A 17241-nucleotide genomic window follows, 5' to 3' on the forward strand; every position below is an offset into this window, starting at 1 on the left:
TTTTCACCCCTCATCTGGGTGTGTTCCAAGACTGTTCTGGGCCCTCTTCTCTCTCTACATTCTATATGCAAATCTAACCAACTGACTCCTGTCCCCCATCAACTCCAGTGACTTCCTCCTGACTTTCTCTAGAATCAAACATAAACTCCTCACTTTGGCTAAGACCCTTCACAACCAGTCATTAGACATGACTCCCCATCCTGTAATCTGATTCTCTGTTCCTCACTCATGACATGCCACCACTAGTCTCTGGGCTTTCATACGGACTGTCCCACATAGTGAACACACTTCCACCCTGACACACCCTGCCCATCGCCACAATTCTAAACTCTTGGCCGCCACTACTCACATGCCACTCTCCATCTCACATCCTCCTCAGCATGACTCCTCTCGAAACCTGTGCTCTCTGGAATCCCTGATGCATAGGTAAAGTGCGAGCCTACATCTTCCATCTTCTTTTCTTGCTCCCTCCATATTCCTGCACTCACAGAGCCAAGGCTGGCTCCCTCCTGATGACAGAGCTTCCCTGGGCACCCTTCCCAGCGCTGGCTACTCTCACTCCCTGATGGACTCCCTGATGGTGGGAGAGCTGGAATAGTCCTTGCTCCCCAGTGCCACTTCCCATATCTCCCATTTCTCTCTCCGTCCTCCCCCCCCACCCCATCATACAATAACCTCTCCTCCTCTGAGGTTCATTCAATCCATATTTATCACCTAATCAGGATTCTGGTGTTTGTTGGCTACTGGCCTCTCAGACAGTCTCCTTCCTCAATGAGATCAGTGCCTGTGCCTTCATTTTAAAAGGCTTCAACATTCACATTCCCTCAAATATCTCAACCTCCCAGTTCCTCCATCTACTCAATGCCCACGACTTAATTCTACAATTCCCCCCCAACCCATAGAGATGCTCATCTCAGAAGCCTCAGTTTAGCCCTTGTGTCTCTGCTGAGTTTCAGGCCTGCAATACCGACCGGACGCTTCAAACTGGACATTTCACAGACCTCTCAAACTCACCATGTTCAGAACAGAAATCATGATCTCTCCCCTCCAAATGCCTGCCTCTTCCAAACCTGTCTATTTTTGTCACAGGGAATTATCCTCTGAGTCTCCTGGGTCAGCAACCTTGGGGTTATCCTTGACCTCTTACTCTCCCCTACCCCACATATCAAATCCATTGCCACATCCTGTCCATCCCGTCATTTCATACCTGTGCATCATCCCCAGCACACTCTGCCCTCTCTCTGCTCCTATGACTGCCGCTCTAGCTCTGGCCTCCTCACTGGCTTCCCTGACTCCACACAGCTGGCACAGGGACTTGGCTAAAGCACAGATCCCCAGGGGCTCCCTATTCCCTCTAGGACAAATATAAACTGCTCTCTGGTTTTTAAGATCTTCAAGCCTGTCCCTCGCCTTTCCAGCCTCATTCTATGTCAATCCCCTTCTCACACTTTGCAATCTAGCCCAAAGCAGCTTCATCCCCCATCTCTGCACCCTTCCTCAGGCTGCCCTGAGTCTAGAACACACTCCCTCCTCATCTCTTCCTTCAAGGCAGTGCTCAAACTTCCCCCCTTACACGGAGCCTTTGCAGCTTCCCCTGCTAACTAGCATAGTTAGCACAGTCCTCTTCTCCTCCATGCATCATCTATTTTGAATTTCTTCTGTACGTGCTTACAGACGGGTACACGGCCTCCCCCAGTGGGCTGTAAGCTATGTGAGATCAAGGCTGCTTTATGTATGTCTCTGTGTACCCCTCCCTCAGCACACAGTAGGTGCTTAATAAATACTTGCTGCCTGTATTTTCTTGAACAATCTGCTTATGTTCTTTCACTTACTGTCCTCCTCTGTGGACCCATATGGTTTGAAATGGCTGTGGGAATTACCTGTACCACCTGGGTGGTGGCTGCTGCGACCTGGGCTTCCGTGACCACTACCTTCCCGTGTTCAGAGTCAAAGTGTGCCTCTAGCTGGGCCTGGGAAGTGAAGAGCTCTCCACACACCTCGCAGGGGAACGTATTCTCTGTCTGCCGGAAGTGCTCGGTGGCCACGTGGTGCTGCAGGGCTCCAGGGAAGCGGAAAGAGGCTGCACAGTACAGGCACCTGAAGGGCTGGGAACCTGGGGGATGAGGAAGGACGAGAGGCTGAGAGCGGAAAGGCGAGAAGGGCCAGTGGCTACATAGCAAGTTCTACTGAAGAGGCAGTGCTTCACACAGAAGATAAAGGAAGAAGAAAGTCCAGGGGGAGGAAGGAGGAGGAATGGTTGGGCAGGGTCCCTAGGCGAGTGACACTGACCTGAATGCCGGCACTTGGCATGAACCTGAAGCAAGGCCAGGGTAGGAAAGAGCTCCTGGCAGGTCTCACACTCGTGGAACTTCACGTCTGGGGAGGAGATGAGAGAACGAGGAGGAATGCAGAGGGACAGCAGTGACCCTGAGCGCCTCTGGCAGTCCAGGGCAACACACCAGAAGTCTTCCCTGCATCTCCCCCTGACCCTGAGTGGGTGAGAGTGGTGGAGAGATCAGATCAGCTGGCTCCCCAGCCCCAGCCCCACCCCAGCCTCACCTGCGTGCTCTGCCTTGACATGCTTCTTGTGAGCGGCCGTGCTGGTGAAAGTTTTGTCGCAGGAGCTGCACTGCAGTGCAGAGAACTTGGAGGACCGGTGGTTCTGGGCAGCAAACACGTCGGGGTGGTGGGTCCGGTTGTGATACCACAAACCAGACAATTGCTGTGCATGAGCAAGGGAAGGTACAGTCTCAAAACATGTTAGGATGTGGGCAGACATGCTCTCCATGCCCAACAGCCAGACTTCTCCCCAGTGGGTCAGGGAGGGCAGCTGGGGGTGGGCTCTGATTCTGGGGTGGTGGGGGATGGCCAAGGGGCCCCTGCTGAGCAGCTCCCATCCAAGCCTCCCAAGTCCTCAGAGCTTGTCCATCTTAACAAGGTCTGGGTTTTTCTTTTTCCAGGTCAAGTGTTTAAAGGGCATCTAATTGGTTAATAATAGTCAGTCCTGTTGAAAAGCCAGACTCACAACTGAGCTAACACCTCAGGAGTTATTTTTCCCACTCACATTAGTTCTGCATCATTTGAAATTCCCCATAATCAATGGTGGCTTCAGGCACTTATTTGTCATGTGACCCCAGACAAGTCACTTGACCTGTTTTCCTCAGTTTCCTCCTCTGTAAAATGGGGATAATAACAGCCCCCACCTTGAAGGGTTGTCGTGAGGATCAAATGAGGTAATAGCTCTGAAAGTGCTCAGTGCACCATCTGGCATACAGTAGGCACTACATAAATGCTTGCTCCCTTCTCTCCCCACGTTCTGACGTCAACCTCGGCCTTAGTCCAAAGGCATCAAGACCCCTTCCCTCCCCTTATCTCAGAACTCTACCTACATCCATGACATTCCTCAGAGCCCATACCCTCAGCAGGTCTCACTGTTAGCTCCTAATGAGGAAGCCCGGCTGAATTCCCAGAGACGGAGAGCAGCAGCACAGCTGACTATTTGCCCCTGGTAAGCCAGGCAGTCTTTCTTCCATTCCCCCATCCTGGGCCTGCTCTCCTCAGGGTATCCGGGCATCCCTGAACGAGCTGGCACCTGCCTGCGGCTGAGCAGGATGACCCAAGCATCAGCCTCCGGGAGGATGACCGTGGAGCCACCAGCAGGCTGAAGACCAGCAGCCAGGAGGAGGGGCCCTCACCTGGTAGGCCTTGTCACAGATGCCGCAGCTGAAAGGCTTCCCTCGGACGTGGGTCACCATGTGTCGCTCCAGGAGGGACGGGGCGCTGAAGATTTTCCCACATGTTGGGCAGGGATGGTATTCCTTGGAGTGGACCTCGTGAATGTGATTTCGATGATCTTGCAGGGTAGGAAAACTCATCCGACACTTCTTGCAGTCATAGGGATCATCTATATCTGAGGCCACAGAAAAGGTAGAAGAAAAGGAAGGTAGAAAGTGAGTGAAAAGAAGAAAAGCCGCAGGTACCGAACAGTAAGAAAACAAGGAAACAAAATTCTTAGCAGTCCATGTCACTGTTCCACTGAAAAATACTATATACACCAAAATCCCAGGACTCTGGCGGGAGCCCAGAGATCACCACATCGACTCCCCTGCCTCCAGCCAGGACGAGGCCAAGTCTTCCCACAGAGACGATCCAACACTTCCATTCTTTCAAAGGTGACTCCCAAAGGGGTTTGCACAGCTGCCCAGGATGGCCCAGCCAACTGCCCACCAACTCTGCTGGCGTGAAGCAGGCGATCAAAATTCCTCAGGCTGCAGTCTGATCCTGGTCCTCCTACTCAACGGGACCCCAGGTCCCCAAGCTGTCGCCAGACTTGCCAGCCCCCCTCTCTCTCTCTCCCTCCCCGCCCTCTGCGGGCCCCCGAGCCCACAATCTTTCTTTGCCACACACGCTATAGAGCTGACCCTCCACTCTGGGCTGCCAAAGCTCTCTTCCAATCAGGCTCATGCTCTCCTCTTCCATGTGCCTACATTCCTCTCTGTCCTCCCAAGCCCACGCCCTTGAGAAAGTCTCCCTGACTAGGAGAAGGACATGTATAGAACTTACAGCCACCACCAACCTGACAAAGGTGCCTTTCCCTCCCCTTCTATAGGGATCAATAGTCAAATCAATCAATCAATAAGCATTCACTGAATGCTTGCTATGTGCCAGGCACTGTGCCTGATTACCAAAGATAAAGACATTCACTCTATAATCTCAATGAAGCGTTCAAGAGGCTTCTTAAAACTACAACTTGAATAAATGCCCGGTGCAGCGTGGGTAGAGGACAGCTAGTCTTGCAGGTAGAAGCACGAGTTTGAGTCCTGGCTCTGACACTTTGGAGATGCACGGCCCCGGGTTGGACTCATCCCTTCTCAGAATCTAGGTTTCCTCCTCTTAAAGGGGATACAAGCCCTCCCACAGTAGTTGTGAAAAGCTTTTATAAACCTTGGAATATTCAGGAAACATCAGTCTTGGGGATGATTAGAATTCACCTTCACTTCTTCTCTCTTCTGTCCTCCTACCACTCAGCGCTTTGCCAGGATTCCTCCTTTGCACTGTCCCACTCTCCCTGTCCCATAGTTAGTTATCTATTGGTCCTGCCTCTCACTAGACTCCTAGATCCTTGAGAGATGGCCTAGGTTACATCAATTGCTCATCTCCATCGCTTACAGCAAAGCCTTGCACCTAGTAGTAACCTTTGATAAGCACTTGCTGAATTCAAATGACTGAGGCAGGTTTGGGAAAACATGGACTTTCCCCTGAAGCACAAAGGAAGCAACAGTAATTCTTTCCTTCTTCTACAGTGAATGAAATGCGGGAAGAATCTCATCTGAAGCGTTTGGTGGCCCATGCCTCCAGCACAGTCCTCCTGAGTCTTCCTTCCACATGGCGACCACAAGGCTCACCACACTGGCCAGGTGTCAGGACAGGCCTGGAGCATTCTGAGGACCACCGTGGCAAGGCTCATCACCAGAAGGATGGCCCTTAGAGGATAAATATATTTGGCCACAGCAATTCAAAATGATTTGGAGGGATAATGGTCTAGGCAGGCAGAAGGAATGCCCGCACCAGTGAAAACACAGATCTTTTCAAGTGAAAAGATGGGACATCAAACTATCATAACAACAGGCTATTACCGAGTACTGAAAACTCACTGCTTTTACTGCCATGAGATAATAAGCTCCTTTCGCTCGGGCTGTTAACTCTCTATTTCTCACAGTCTTGCAGAACCCTTAATACATAAGTATCTGTGAATGGATTGAAATCAAATGTTCCAAGTGTCCTGTTACAATAACAAATTTGGGGGCGGGTTGCAGGCGGGGAAGAAAAAGGATCATTAGTTTTGCTCTGTTTGGCCCCAGAAAGCAGGACTGGGAGCACTGCATCCAAGTTTTTTTTTTTAAATAATTTTTTAATTTTTTTTTTCCCATATGCTTTTGAGTTGAAAATTTTTCTCCCTTTTCCTCCCCCCCACCCTCCCCAAGAAGGCGCACAATCTGATATAGTGCATCTGAGTTTTAAAGAGGCAGATTCAGGCTTGGAAAACCTTAGAAGAAACAGTTGAAGCTCTCCTCCAAGGGAATGGGTCACATAAACAGGCTACGAGTTCAGGTCCTCCTCAATGTAGGTCTTAAGTAAAGGCCGGTGGGTCATTCGTCAGGTCATTTTGTACAGGGGTGTCTTATTCAAGTATCAGTGGGACCAGACACTGACCTCTGACCTTCAGTGAAAGATGAGAAGGTCAAGCAAGCAAGCTGTGAAAAGCAGATGGAGGCTTGTGACTGCAAAGGAACAGCAGTAGGGAGTGTAAATACTCGGTCCCCTTTGGCTGTAACCACACATGAAACAACCAAGGGGACATGTGACTCAGAAGGAAAACTCCCCTTTCATCCAGAGGGAACGGTGTCGATGTGGGCAAGCTACAGATCTGTCTTTGGCTTTTTTTCCAGCGGGAGTGAAGGCCCATGTGGAGGCTGCCCTTCGGATAAAGCAGCCTCTCATTTTCCCATGTAGTCTGGGGGTCAAGGGAACCTCAGACTTTGGGCACTGTCTTACCAGAGTAAGCAGTCCATGAACCAGGAAGATCATGACCCATCCCCAGCCTCTCATGCTGCACTCCTGGCCCAGGTTTTTCCGTAAGTGTCCCACAGAGAATCACTTCACCCACTTCCCTGGAGGACCTGCTGTGGTCCTCCTCCTACTTTGTGTGCTAAGAGCCTTCTCGGGTCTTTACCAGGCCAGCAGAGGAGACCCTTGCTGATCTGCCTCCTTTTCTGAACATCTGTTTCCTGGATAATGCTGCTTCTGGGATTTCTTCAGCTTAAGTCATCATCAGTAATGTGCTGCAGAGGGCATATACTCACCCTATACTCACAACAACCATATGGCAGAGTTATTCAAGAATAGTTATTATTGTACCAAAAGGATCCCCCTTGGCCAGTGGACTGATTACTAAATGAGCAGGGGCCTGTGAGAAGAAAGAGGGTTTTCCCTTCAAACAAAACTCGGATCTGTATCTAGGTCAACAACAACAACATTGTTATTTACATAATGCCCTGCCCATGGGAAGAAGTACTGCAGAGATGATGATGATGATTATTCTTTAACAATGAGGAAGCTGAAGCTGAGATGAGGGCTTTGTCCATGGGGACACGGTTATTAAATGTCAAAAGTGGGACTTGAACTTAGGTTTTCCTGACTCTGAGTCCAGACCTTTTCCTCATCCTATGCTTGAGCTGTCAGACATGTAATTAGCCTCAGCCTCTAGAAACAAACATCACAAAACATTTGATTTTATCTGTAATGTGGAGACAAACCCTGAGCTTTTCTCAGCAGCACAGGATGACAGACACTGGCGACACAGTCTGCTTCCCCCAGACCCACCCCAGGCTGGAGGGCATTAACATACATACTATGAAAGGTTCGCAGGTGGATGGAGAGGCCGTTGGCCTGTCGGAAGCCTTTGCCACACTCGCGGCAAACATACGGCTTATCTCCGGTGTGAGTACGCACGTGCCGAGACAGCTCAATCGACTGGGCAAACACAGCATTGCAATACTGACAAGCGTACATCTTCCCTGAAAACAACAGGAAGATATTACAAACTAAATCTCGTGGAAGTGGCACGTGGCACAAGACACATTATTGGGTAACAGGAGCACAGAGATGTACACTTAAGGCTAACTTCAGACCCTGTAGCGCTGGTCATGGGCTGAGCTGGCCACTGACAAGTTACAGAACCTTCCCACTCTGATCTGCCCTGATAAATAAAAGCTAAGACAGACTCCACGATACACCCTATGGGTGACTAATCAGCCATTATAAGCACAGCTGCAGGTGAGGTGGAATCTCACTTTTTCATCCTATCACAACAGAAAACATTTGAGGACCCAGCCACACACTACACCCCCAAGACAAAGTCAGACTGTGCTATAGCCTAAGTGTGTCAGCGCTGGAAGCACTCCTCGAGCACAGACTACCACGGGTAGCGGGAGCCTCAGGGACCGTCCACAGAGACTGTGACTGGCCCAAGAGCACACAGCTGCTTGGCAGCCAGGAAGGACTAGCACAAAATGGATGCTGCATTTAGGGATAATCTTGTTCAAGGGTGAGAAAAACCAAACTAGAATCTTAGCAGGAGCAAGTAACACCTTCCAGGTCTTTTGGAAACTCACGACAGTTTAAGCGAGCTGGCTTTAAAATGGCATTAACAAAGCAAATGCTTGTTAAGAAAATAAACTGCACATAAAAATTCTTGGAGGAAATAGTGCATTATTGAAATGCTAGATTGTGGAAGAGTAAAGATGGAAAAGGTGTCATTACACAGACTAACACTGCAAAGAGTACTGCGAATTGTAGCAGTAAATCACAATAACCCACGGCAATTCTGAAATAGAGTATAAGATAAAATACTGCAAGAATTAGGATATTATTTAATCTACAAATGCTTCATAACTAGCCTCCTTGGCCCTTTCTCTCTCTCTCTCTCTCTCTCTCTCTCTCTCTCTCTCTCTCTCTCTCTCTCTCTCACACACACACACACACACACACACACACACCCCCGTACATATTCTCATTCATCCAAGCATGTGCCAAGGAATCATCACCATTATTAAGTCCTAAGAATGGCAGAGGTCCTTTAGAGGCCATCTCTGCTCAATCACAACCTCCTGCTTGCTGCCTAGCTAGGTAGTTCTGGGCAGGATCACATGAATGGCTTTCTGTTGCAGACAATGAAATGAAGGTGGTGAGAAGGAAGATGAGCTGCCCACGGTCCCTGGCTCTGTGGTGGGTGAGCTGGGACTCGGCCCTGGGCTTCAGCTCTTTCAACGGGAGGAAGCTTTACCTTCAGCGTGCTTCTTCTTGGTGTGATAAGCCAGGGCGGACGCCTGTGTGAAAGTCATAAGGCAGTGCTTGCACATGAAAGGGCGATCCCCAGTGTGAAGGCGGAGATGGTTCTTCAGCGTCGAATTGGCCGCAAACTTGGCTCCGCATTCTTCACACGAGAAAGGCTTCTCATCAAAATGTTCTGTCAGCTTGTGGTACTGCATTCCTAGGAGAGCAACACCAGAGACCAAGAGAGACCAAGGGATTTAGTCACCAGCAAAAGGACTCAGTAAAGGTGTCTCCCTGACCGAAGCAAAGTCAACATGGCAGGGCAGCCTTGGAGAGTGACTCCAGACCCCTAGGAGCTACTTGACTGGCATCCCCAAAGTCATCTCTAAGCCCTCTCCAGACCATGCCCCTCATTGGAAGCCGGCCACCCGGGGTCCACGGCCACGGCTCTCAATGTTCTCCTCGGATTCTCTGTCGACTAGAAGGCCTATGGCTGCCACCAGCAGACTGATGGTCGTAGAGCCCAGTACGGCCCATGTCAGGTCCTGCTCACAAGGTCCATGGCTCCCAACTGTGTCTAGGACCAAACACAAGCACCTCAAGTCCTCAGCCTCCCTTTCCCAACTCCCAGCACATGACATCCCTTCTTGGTGCCATCTGGCTCTTCCTGCCCTAGCTGCCAGGCTTTTCTTGACCCAATACTACTCGTACCTACTTTTTATGCTTTTTGTACTTATTTCTCTGTCAGAGGTAGCATGGTATAGAGGAAAGAGAGCACTCCTCAGAACTAGGAGGACATGGGTTCAAGTTTTACCTCCCACACAAACTGGCCATGTGACCTTGGGTAAATCCCTTGACTCTGACCCTCAGAATGAGAGAGAACACCTGGAGTTGGCAGGCTTTGAGGAATGCTGTCAGGCGAGGAACCCAGGCCCATTCCCACTTCCTAGCCTACTTCTCGGTGTCTCCCCCCACTCCCAGGGTTCAGGCCAGGCTTTTGCCTTTGTGTTTTATATGTTTATCTTTGTTTCCTGGAAGCTGGATGCCACAGCGGCCAGAGTGAGGGACCGGCAGTCAGGGAGACCCATGTTCAAACCAAGGCCAAAGTATCAAACAGGAACTCCCCTATCGCCTCCCTCTCTGGCCTGTTGTGAGCATCAAGAGAGATAGTCCATGTAAGCCCTCTGCATACCTTGAAGTGCTATACGAGGGCTCACTTTTACTGCCTACTATTAGCCCCACTGCCCCGAATGATGCACGGTGGGCTGCTTTGAAACTACAAATGCTGGTTATGGAAAGAACTGTGCTCTTTTTGGGCAAAGGTCTGTCACTTCATCCATAGACAGCCCTCTCAGTGTGCGAGCTCTTTGTACAAATACAGGTGTGAGGGTCCTAGGGAGCAGGGACCTGTTGCCCCACAGAGGGCAAGTGACTTGCCCAGGCCCACCATGATAGTAAATGTGTGAGAAGGCTGGACCCGAGGTCTTCCAAATGCAACTTCATCCCTTTATGCCCGACCTCACACTGCCTCTAACGTTAACAACAATGAGAAGGCCACGGGGCAGTGGCATCTAGCGGGCCTAGGTCAACCTGAGGATGGCCTAGGCCCAACCTGAAGGCATCCAATGTCCTGCACCCAAGACCTGATCTCAGGGAGGGGAGGGAAACTCGTTCTCTTCCCCCCATCTCATCTGCCCCCTCTACCAGAGGCGTGAGCGAACTCTCTGCCACAGATGTCGCAGGTCACGGGGAGCCTCCTCTTCTTCTTCTTCGGGGTGCCTGGTGCCCCGGCCCCACCGTGGGCCTCCTGCAGGTGCTTCTCCAGCTCTTTCTTGGAGGCCTTTGTCTCGCCGCATTCCCTGCACGGCACCTGCTTCCCCTGGGCCGCGCGACAGCGCTTCACGTGCACTTTGAGGCGGCAGTAGAAATGGAAGCTCTTGTCACAGGCCGCGCAGACAAAGCTCTTCTTGGGGGAGGGGGCGGCGCTGCTCCCCAGCTCCTCCAGCCCCGCCTCCTTCTCCTTAGCACTCCCTTCCCCAGGCTCAGCAGGACTCCTGGCAGACGCCTCCCCCTGCACCTCCAGCACCTTCCACCGCTCGGGAGCACCCGGCTCCTTGTCCTTCGTAAGGAGACCTGCATGGGAGAAAACGGTCATTGTTCAGGGACTCTGTATGTGCCAACTTCTCGGGGGGGGGGTGGAGCCCACTTGGTTTCTAATGAAATTCTATTACAACGTCATCATTAGTTGTATCTTCTAACAAACATGAATCATATCCTTTTATATCCATGCCCCAAGCCTCCCTCAGGTATCAAGAGCACATCAAACAAGCAAACAACTCCAGGAAGGGGTCGGCCCATCTCTGGGACGTGAACTCCTGTCTCCCGTAAGGCCCCGTTTAACCTCAGTAAGGCCCCTGCCCGCCATCTCTTACCCAGGCTCCCCAGCTCTTGCAGGACCGCTTGCAGGCCTGGAAACACCTCATGAAGGCTGCAGAGAAGGCGGCACATCTCCATGGTGGGGAGTGACTTTTCCTGGGCTCTGCTAAGAGCTGCTTTCAGGGAAGCTTCAGGGCTGGCTGGCTCACAGGAAACACTCAGAATCTAAATAAGCACCAGGGGACAGAAGCTGTGGGTGAGCACCGATGGGTTCTGTCCTCTGTTTTCAATTTGGTTTTTATTGTCTCTTAGGAAGGCAGGACTCATCTTCAGGGAGGCTGAGCTCCATGTGATGAGCATAGTAGAATGCTTTATGTCTTTCAGAAGGGTTAAGAAAAAAGGAAGCCGAGGATAGAGAAAGGGAGGAATGCTCTCCTGGTGCTTGGAAGTAAGGAAGCAAACATCAGGAGCCCTCCATGAGACACCTTTCCATGGATGGGGAGCCCTAAGAGACTCCCTTAGATCTCTGCTCTGAAGACTCAGAAAGGCAGCTCAAGGCACGGGCTCTGTCCAGGAGATAAAGTAACTTCTCACAGGGCAGCTGTCTCAATGGTACTAGGCTGTAACTCCATACAACTGGGGTCAGCTTCACATTTTTAGCCACTTTATAAAGAAATATGCACTGTATTAAACATTATTAGGAGAAACCCAGAATTTTTAAGAAGATTTACATTGGGGCCCAGAATATTCTTTCAAAGCCTCCCTGTTTCAGATGTTAGGGCTTGGAGTAGAAAGAGCCAGTGTGCTCAGAAAAGCAGGATAAACCACTCACAGATGGCCAAATGGAATTTTCATTTTGGAGATATTTTATTTCTATGCTTTTCAAGTCAGTCTAAGTAAACCTGATGTCCCCGGAGGCATGCATGAGACCAATTAGTGAAGAGAAAACAGATCACCTGCAGACAGTTGTATGTGTCTGAAGTAGGTGGAGTTTGTGAGGTGAGTGAGGTGAATGTGAGGATGGCAAGGACCAAAATCAGAGGGTGTTAAAAATCAGTGTTGCCCACAGCCTCTGCAATGGAAATGAACGGGGGGGGGGGGGGTCAGCATTCCAATTCTGTGTTTCTGTGAAGGCTTTCCATTCAGGACGTATGTGGCCATGGGCCGGACCCCCACGAAGTTGCCCCTTCCCCACCTGGTTTTTCTGGGAGGCTGGCCATGTTGTGGCTGGCACTGCATCTAACATCTGTTCATTCTACGGCTAACCTAGCTCTTGCTAGGAGCCAGGACAGAGCATGTCATCTGCCCACGACACTACACACGGTTTGATCCTCCTCCTGCGGAAAGGCACTGGCTGTGCAGAGCATGCCAGGGCCCAGCCACTGGGCCGCCCTTCCCTCCCCAGGACCAGCACCGAGTCTGCTTTAGGCCCTTTGCTCTTCAGCCCCCATTACCTCCTTCACGGCCTCCGCCAGTCTCTCCTCTCCTGGAGTGAGGCACTTTAGCTCAGCTCTCGGCTGAATGGCCTCGGTGATTAGCTTGCCATGTCTCAAGATGATTTCTATAGTAGCACTTTCTGGGGTGGCCACTAAAGAAAGTAAAGGGGATTAAGAAAATCAATAGCACAACTATGAACACCGTATTTACCCTTCACCTTTTCTAAAAATCTACTCTTCGCACTGAGAACAAGCCTCCGTCTCCCGCCTCGAACTAGAAACTTGAAACGTGACAAACTGCACTAATCAAGAGAACACCAGAGAACTCAAGTTTATGGGGGAAGAAGCCCCTAACCAGGCATTAAAACCTCAGCAAACGCCTGTGTCCCTGCACTCCCTTCTCCACGCCAGGGGCAGGTGTCTGACGTCTGGCCCAAAGGGGGTCATTCCCTGAACCTGGAGCCCGCCTGGCAGGTCTCCAGCATGGGGCAGCAGGGCAGCAGAGCTGAGGGCAAGTACCTGCTTGGAAGAAATAGTCAGCGCCAGGCTCCTTGTGCATCATCTCCATGAGCAGGTTCAGCGGGCCCGGCTCAACTGTCTGAGCCCCCAGCAGCACCTTCCACACGGCCCTCCCCAACAGGGGCTGTCCTTCCAGCACTGCGGAGACCAGGGCGCCGAAGCCACCGTGCCCACTGTCGCCTTTCACGAGCTGTTCCATGGCCTTCAAAAACAGGCACCGAGCACGCACAGATCAGGGACCAGGCATTTAAAGGTAGCAATATATTCAATTCCAGTGAATCTGACGAGCATTTACAAAGTGCCAACTACTTCCAAGGCACTGTGCTAAGGGCAGGGGCACCAGGGCACCATCACCACCAGAGCCCTTTTCTCCTAGGAGCTCCTGGGGAGACATAACATAGAAGCAAAGACATACAAGCCAGTCTGAGCAGGGGAGAGGGCAGTGACGACCAGAGGCACTGGGACAAATCCCAAGAAGAGAATCCGAGTAGAACAGGGCAGGAAGCCCAGGAGCAGCAAAGGGGATGAGCGTCCCAGCTCTCCCTGGTTCTTCTGGTCCCCTGGCAGGGCAATTTCTCAGCAGAGTGATGCAAAGGCAAAAGGACCCTGTCCCAACGAGGTGCCCATTCCTTCTTGGCCCTTCCCCTCTTTCCCTAACTTTGCTGTTGGGCACTTGTGCAATGATGCTGAGCAAGTCATTGACTTTCTCTGTGCCTCAGTTTCTGGGGCGAGGATAAAAACTGGGGTGCTTAGCCTCGCTTTGTGTCATGGACCCTCCCTTTGGGAGTCAGTCTGGTTTAGCTTATGGACTCCTCAGAATCAGGTTTTAATGCATAAAATACAATCCACAGGATTACAAAGGAAACCAGTTATGTTGGAATATAGTTATCAAAATACTTTTAGAAAAGAAGTTCTTCGCAGTCCCCAGGGGAAGAAGCCCTGGTCCAGGTGATCCAGTCCTATATCCGCTGAGCCCTCACCACCACTGACATTCAATCGAATGCACACTTGAGTCCCTGAGGAAGACAGTGGGGAGAAAGCTCATTCCTCTGCTCTCCATGGAGACAGTGACTTGGTAACATCCCCCTTTTGGATCTCCCTCAGAGCGAGGCAGTGCTCTGCACACAGTGGGCGTGTAATAAGTACTGTATTTGCATTTTGCTGCATCTATGACTCTATAACCCAGGTTCAGACATGAGATCCTAAATGACTCTAGAACTCAAACTCTTCATCTGTGAAATCAGAGGCTTGGAGAGAAGAGACCGTGAGTCTCTAACCTCTGCTGTTGTGGACCCCCCTGGCAATCTGGCAAAGCCCACGGACCTTGTTCTCAGAATGTTTTGTTGCCTATGTTCATAATCGAAGGAAACAATAAAACGCAGTTCAGGGTTAGTGAAAAAAGATGTAAATTTTTTTCCCATCCAAATTCAGGGACCCATTGGGGGGAGGCCATTAACTCCAGGTTCAGAACCCCTACTTAAATGATCTCTAAGGACTCTTTTTGCCTTCTACCTCTTCGTCATCGCTGTGAAAACCTCTACCGCCCCATCCTCCTTGGATGGGCCTGGAGTCAGGAAGATCTGAGTTCAAATCTAGATTCAGACTCCTATTAGCTGTGTGGCCCTTGGCAAGTCACTTACCCTATTTGTCTCAGTTTCTTCAACTGTAAAATTGGGATAATAACAGCACCTACCTTCCAGGGTTGTTATGAGGATGAAATGAGATAATATTTTTTAAGGTGCTTTGCACATTATAGGCACTAAAGGCTTATTCCCTTCCCTTCCCTTCTCATGCCCTGGTTTGGAGACTCAATTCTCCTCCTTCTTCTCCATAGCTCTCCTTTTGTATCTGTCAATTACTGAGGCAAGTCAGTAAATATCTATTAAGCACCTACTATGTGCCAGGCACTGTGCCGTCAGCGTTCTTGCTGCTCCACATTCTGATTCCTCGTGCTTCTGCACAGCCCTGCCTGAAATGGATGCGCTCTCGCCTTACCTTTGCCTCCTGGCTTTCCTCCATCTCTAACCATCATTAGCTCAAATGCCACCCCTGCCGGAGGCCTTTCCTGGCCTGCTCCACATCCAGTGCCTGCTGAGGTGACCTTCTATTTATACTGTACATGTCTTGCATGTACCTGCTTTACATGTCGTCTCTCCCACTGGAACATGGGTTTCAGGGAGGGCTGGAATCAGCCTTTCTTTGCATCCACAGTGATCAGTGCTGTGCCTGGCACATAATGGGTCCTTAATAACGATCTCAGAACAAACTCAAACACAGAGATATTCACAAACATCCCCCTCTCTTACCTCTCTTTCTCCAGAAGTTAAACTGCTTGCAGATGAGATCACCTTTAGTAACATCTCATTGTCAGTGAAAATTTCAGAGAGGTTTTCATGGTATCGTCTCAAGAGCTCAGTCCCAAAATCATCAGGGCTTGGTTGGACTGTAAGGATATTATCAAAACAATAATGTTTGTGCAACATGACCTCCTTAAGGGTTTCTCCTGCAGAGACTGAGGGGGATTACAAATGAGAAGAGGGAGAGGGAGTCAATGCAAAAGCTTCATCATCTTCAGAGCTGGATTCAACTCCCATCTTGGGACAGAGTGAAAATATATTAATGATTTTGGCTAAATCTCCCTGGGTCCATATTTATCCAACTTCTTTCTGCAGGACTTCAGAGCCCACTAACGCACATGCTGCACTCTAAGGTTTGCTAAATGCTTTTTTCTCCAACAACCCAGGGAGTAGAGAGGGCCAGTATGAGCAACACCTCCCACCTCCCAGTTTAACAGAGGAATAAAATGAGAGAGATTAAATGACTTCTGCTGTAGGGCTAGAGCCGGGATTGCCAGCCAGCTCTGCTAATGCCGAGTCCAGAGCTCTTACCACTATCCCACCGTGCCTCTCAGAGAGGAACTAATGCTTTCAGTGCTGACTCCTAACACCTAAACCTCAGAGGTTTAAAGCTGACACACAGGGCTAGTCTGTTATGCACCTAATTTAAACTGTCCTATTGCTCCCTCATTCTCAAGAGTACTAAGTTTGGCCAGAATTAAAAAAAATTAAAATAAAGCAAAAACATATTAGACTCAAACTTATATGTCTCTAAAACTGCCCACTAATTGATCTAAATAAGATATAAAAGTTTAAAATAGGCTGAACTGTTCTGGGTCAAGAACCACGATCAGTTTTGTTTCAAAAGCAGGATGCTTTTTCCAACGGAATTCTTGAGCTTGAGCAGAAGGCCGCCAAGCTGGGAAGACAGATTTTGAAGCTGCACTATTGTATCAAGGTTCCCTCCAAGGAAGAGTAAAAAGGGCAAGGCTGGAAGTCACGCCACTAGGATCTGACCTCTCCTGCACCCACCAGTTAGTCGTGGGCCTTGAGCAAGCCCGGCCCTTGGAATCCCTGACTCACTTCAAGGCCCAGCTCAATGCCACCTCCTCCCAGAGGCCCTTCTTGACTTTCCTAGTTCTTACTGCTCTTCCTCCAAACCACCAGGCATTTACTTTTTATCTATTTATTAAGTTCCTGTATTTACTTATCTGTGAACATACTGTATCCCCCAGGAAAATAGAAGTTCCCCGAAGGCAGGAATGGTTTCAGTCTTGGCATGGTGACCCCACTCCTTAGCACTGCGCTCGGCACACAGGAGGTGCTTAATACATGCCTGCTGGTTGACTGCTAGAGCTACTCTGTACTTATATGAAGGGGGCAGAGGGAAGAGAAGGGGCTGGGGTTCTGGTGCTATCTCATCAGCAGCCGTGGCTGGCCAAAATCATGTCTTATTTCATCAGTCATGGGCCAACACGGGCCAACAGAGGCTAAGCAGAAGGGACAGCTGGCATCTCCGTGGTGTCTATACCCTAAAACACACTCTATCTATATACACACACTGAACTCTGCAGGTGGAAGAGTATGAGGAAACTTGGGAGGGGGAAAGGAATTGAGATGAAGGAAGCCCCACTTTCCTGGAGTTGGGTCCCGGTCTAGTTTCTGTTTACAGGGCCATTTGTCAACAGTCCCTTTCCCTCGTGGCCCTCCCCAGCCCATACACCCCTGCCTTCAAAGAC

The 17241-nt window shown here is 50.1% G+C and overlaps 1 protein-coding gene across 3 annotated transcripts in view; it reads right to left on the bottom strand.

The window, feature by feature from the left end:
* ZBTB40 (zinc finger and BTB domain containing 40) overlaps nt 1–17241 on the bottom strand; it is a 75711-nt gene that overhangs the window by 11572 nt on the left and 46898 nt on the right. For all 3 annotated transcript variants that reach the window (XR_002323762.2, XM_020983028.2, XM_078145613.1), the window contains exons 7-17: nt 15473–15609; nt 13167–13368; nt 12666–12799; nt 11268–11436; nt 10540–10968; nt 8846–9052; nt 7413–7577; nt 3696–3910; nt 2560–2722; nt 2290–2376; nt 1881–2113 (exon numbers count right to left, since the gene is read on the bottom strand). Coding sequence is in view for 2 of the 3 variants with exons in the window: in XM_020983028.2 (XP_020838687.1) it covers nt 1881–2113; nt 2290–2376; nt 2560–2722; nt 3696–3910; nt 7413–7577; nt 8846–9052; nt 10540–10968; nt 11268–11436; nt 12666–12799; nt 13167–13368; nt 15473–15609 (2141 nt within the window). In the remaining variant the exon portion in view is untranslated. The remainder of the gene's footprint in view (nt 1–1880; nt 2114–2289; nt 2377–2559; nt 2723–3695; nt 3911–7412; nt 7578–8845; nt 9053–10539; nt 10969–11267; nt 11437–12665; nt 12800–13166; nt 13369–15472; nt 15610–17241) is intronic.

Source organism: Phascolarctos cinereus, unplaced genomic scaffold (genome assembly GCF_003287225.1).
Source record: "Phascolarctos cinereus isolate Bilbo 61053 unplaced genomic scaffold, phaCin_HiC Scaffold_726;HRSCAF=1367, whole genome shotgun sequence".
In the NCBI taxonomy this organism is placed as follows: Eukaryota; Metazoa; Chordata; class Mammalia; order Diprotodontia; family Phascolarctidae; genus Phascolarctos; species Phascolarctos cinereus.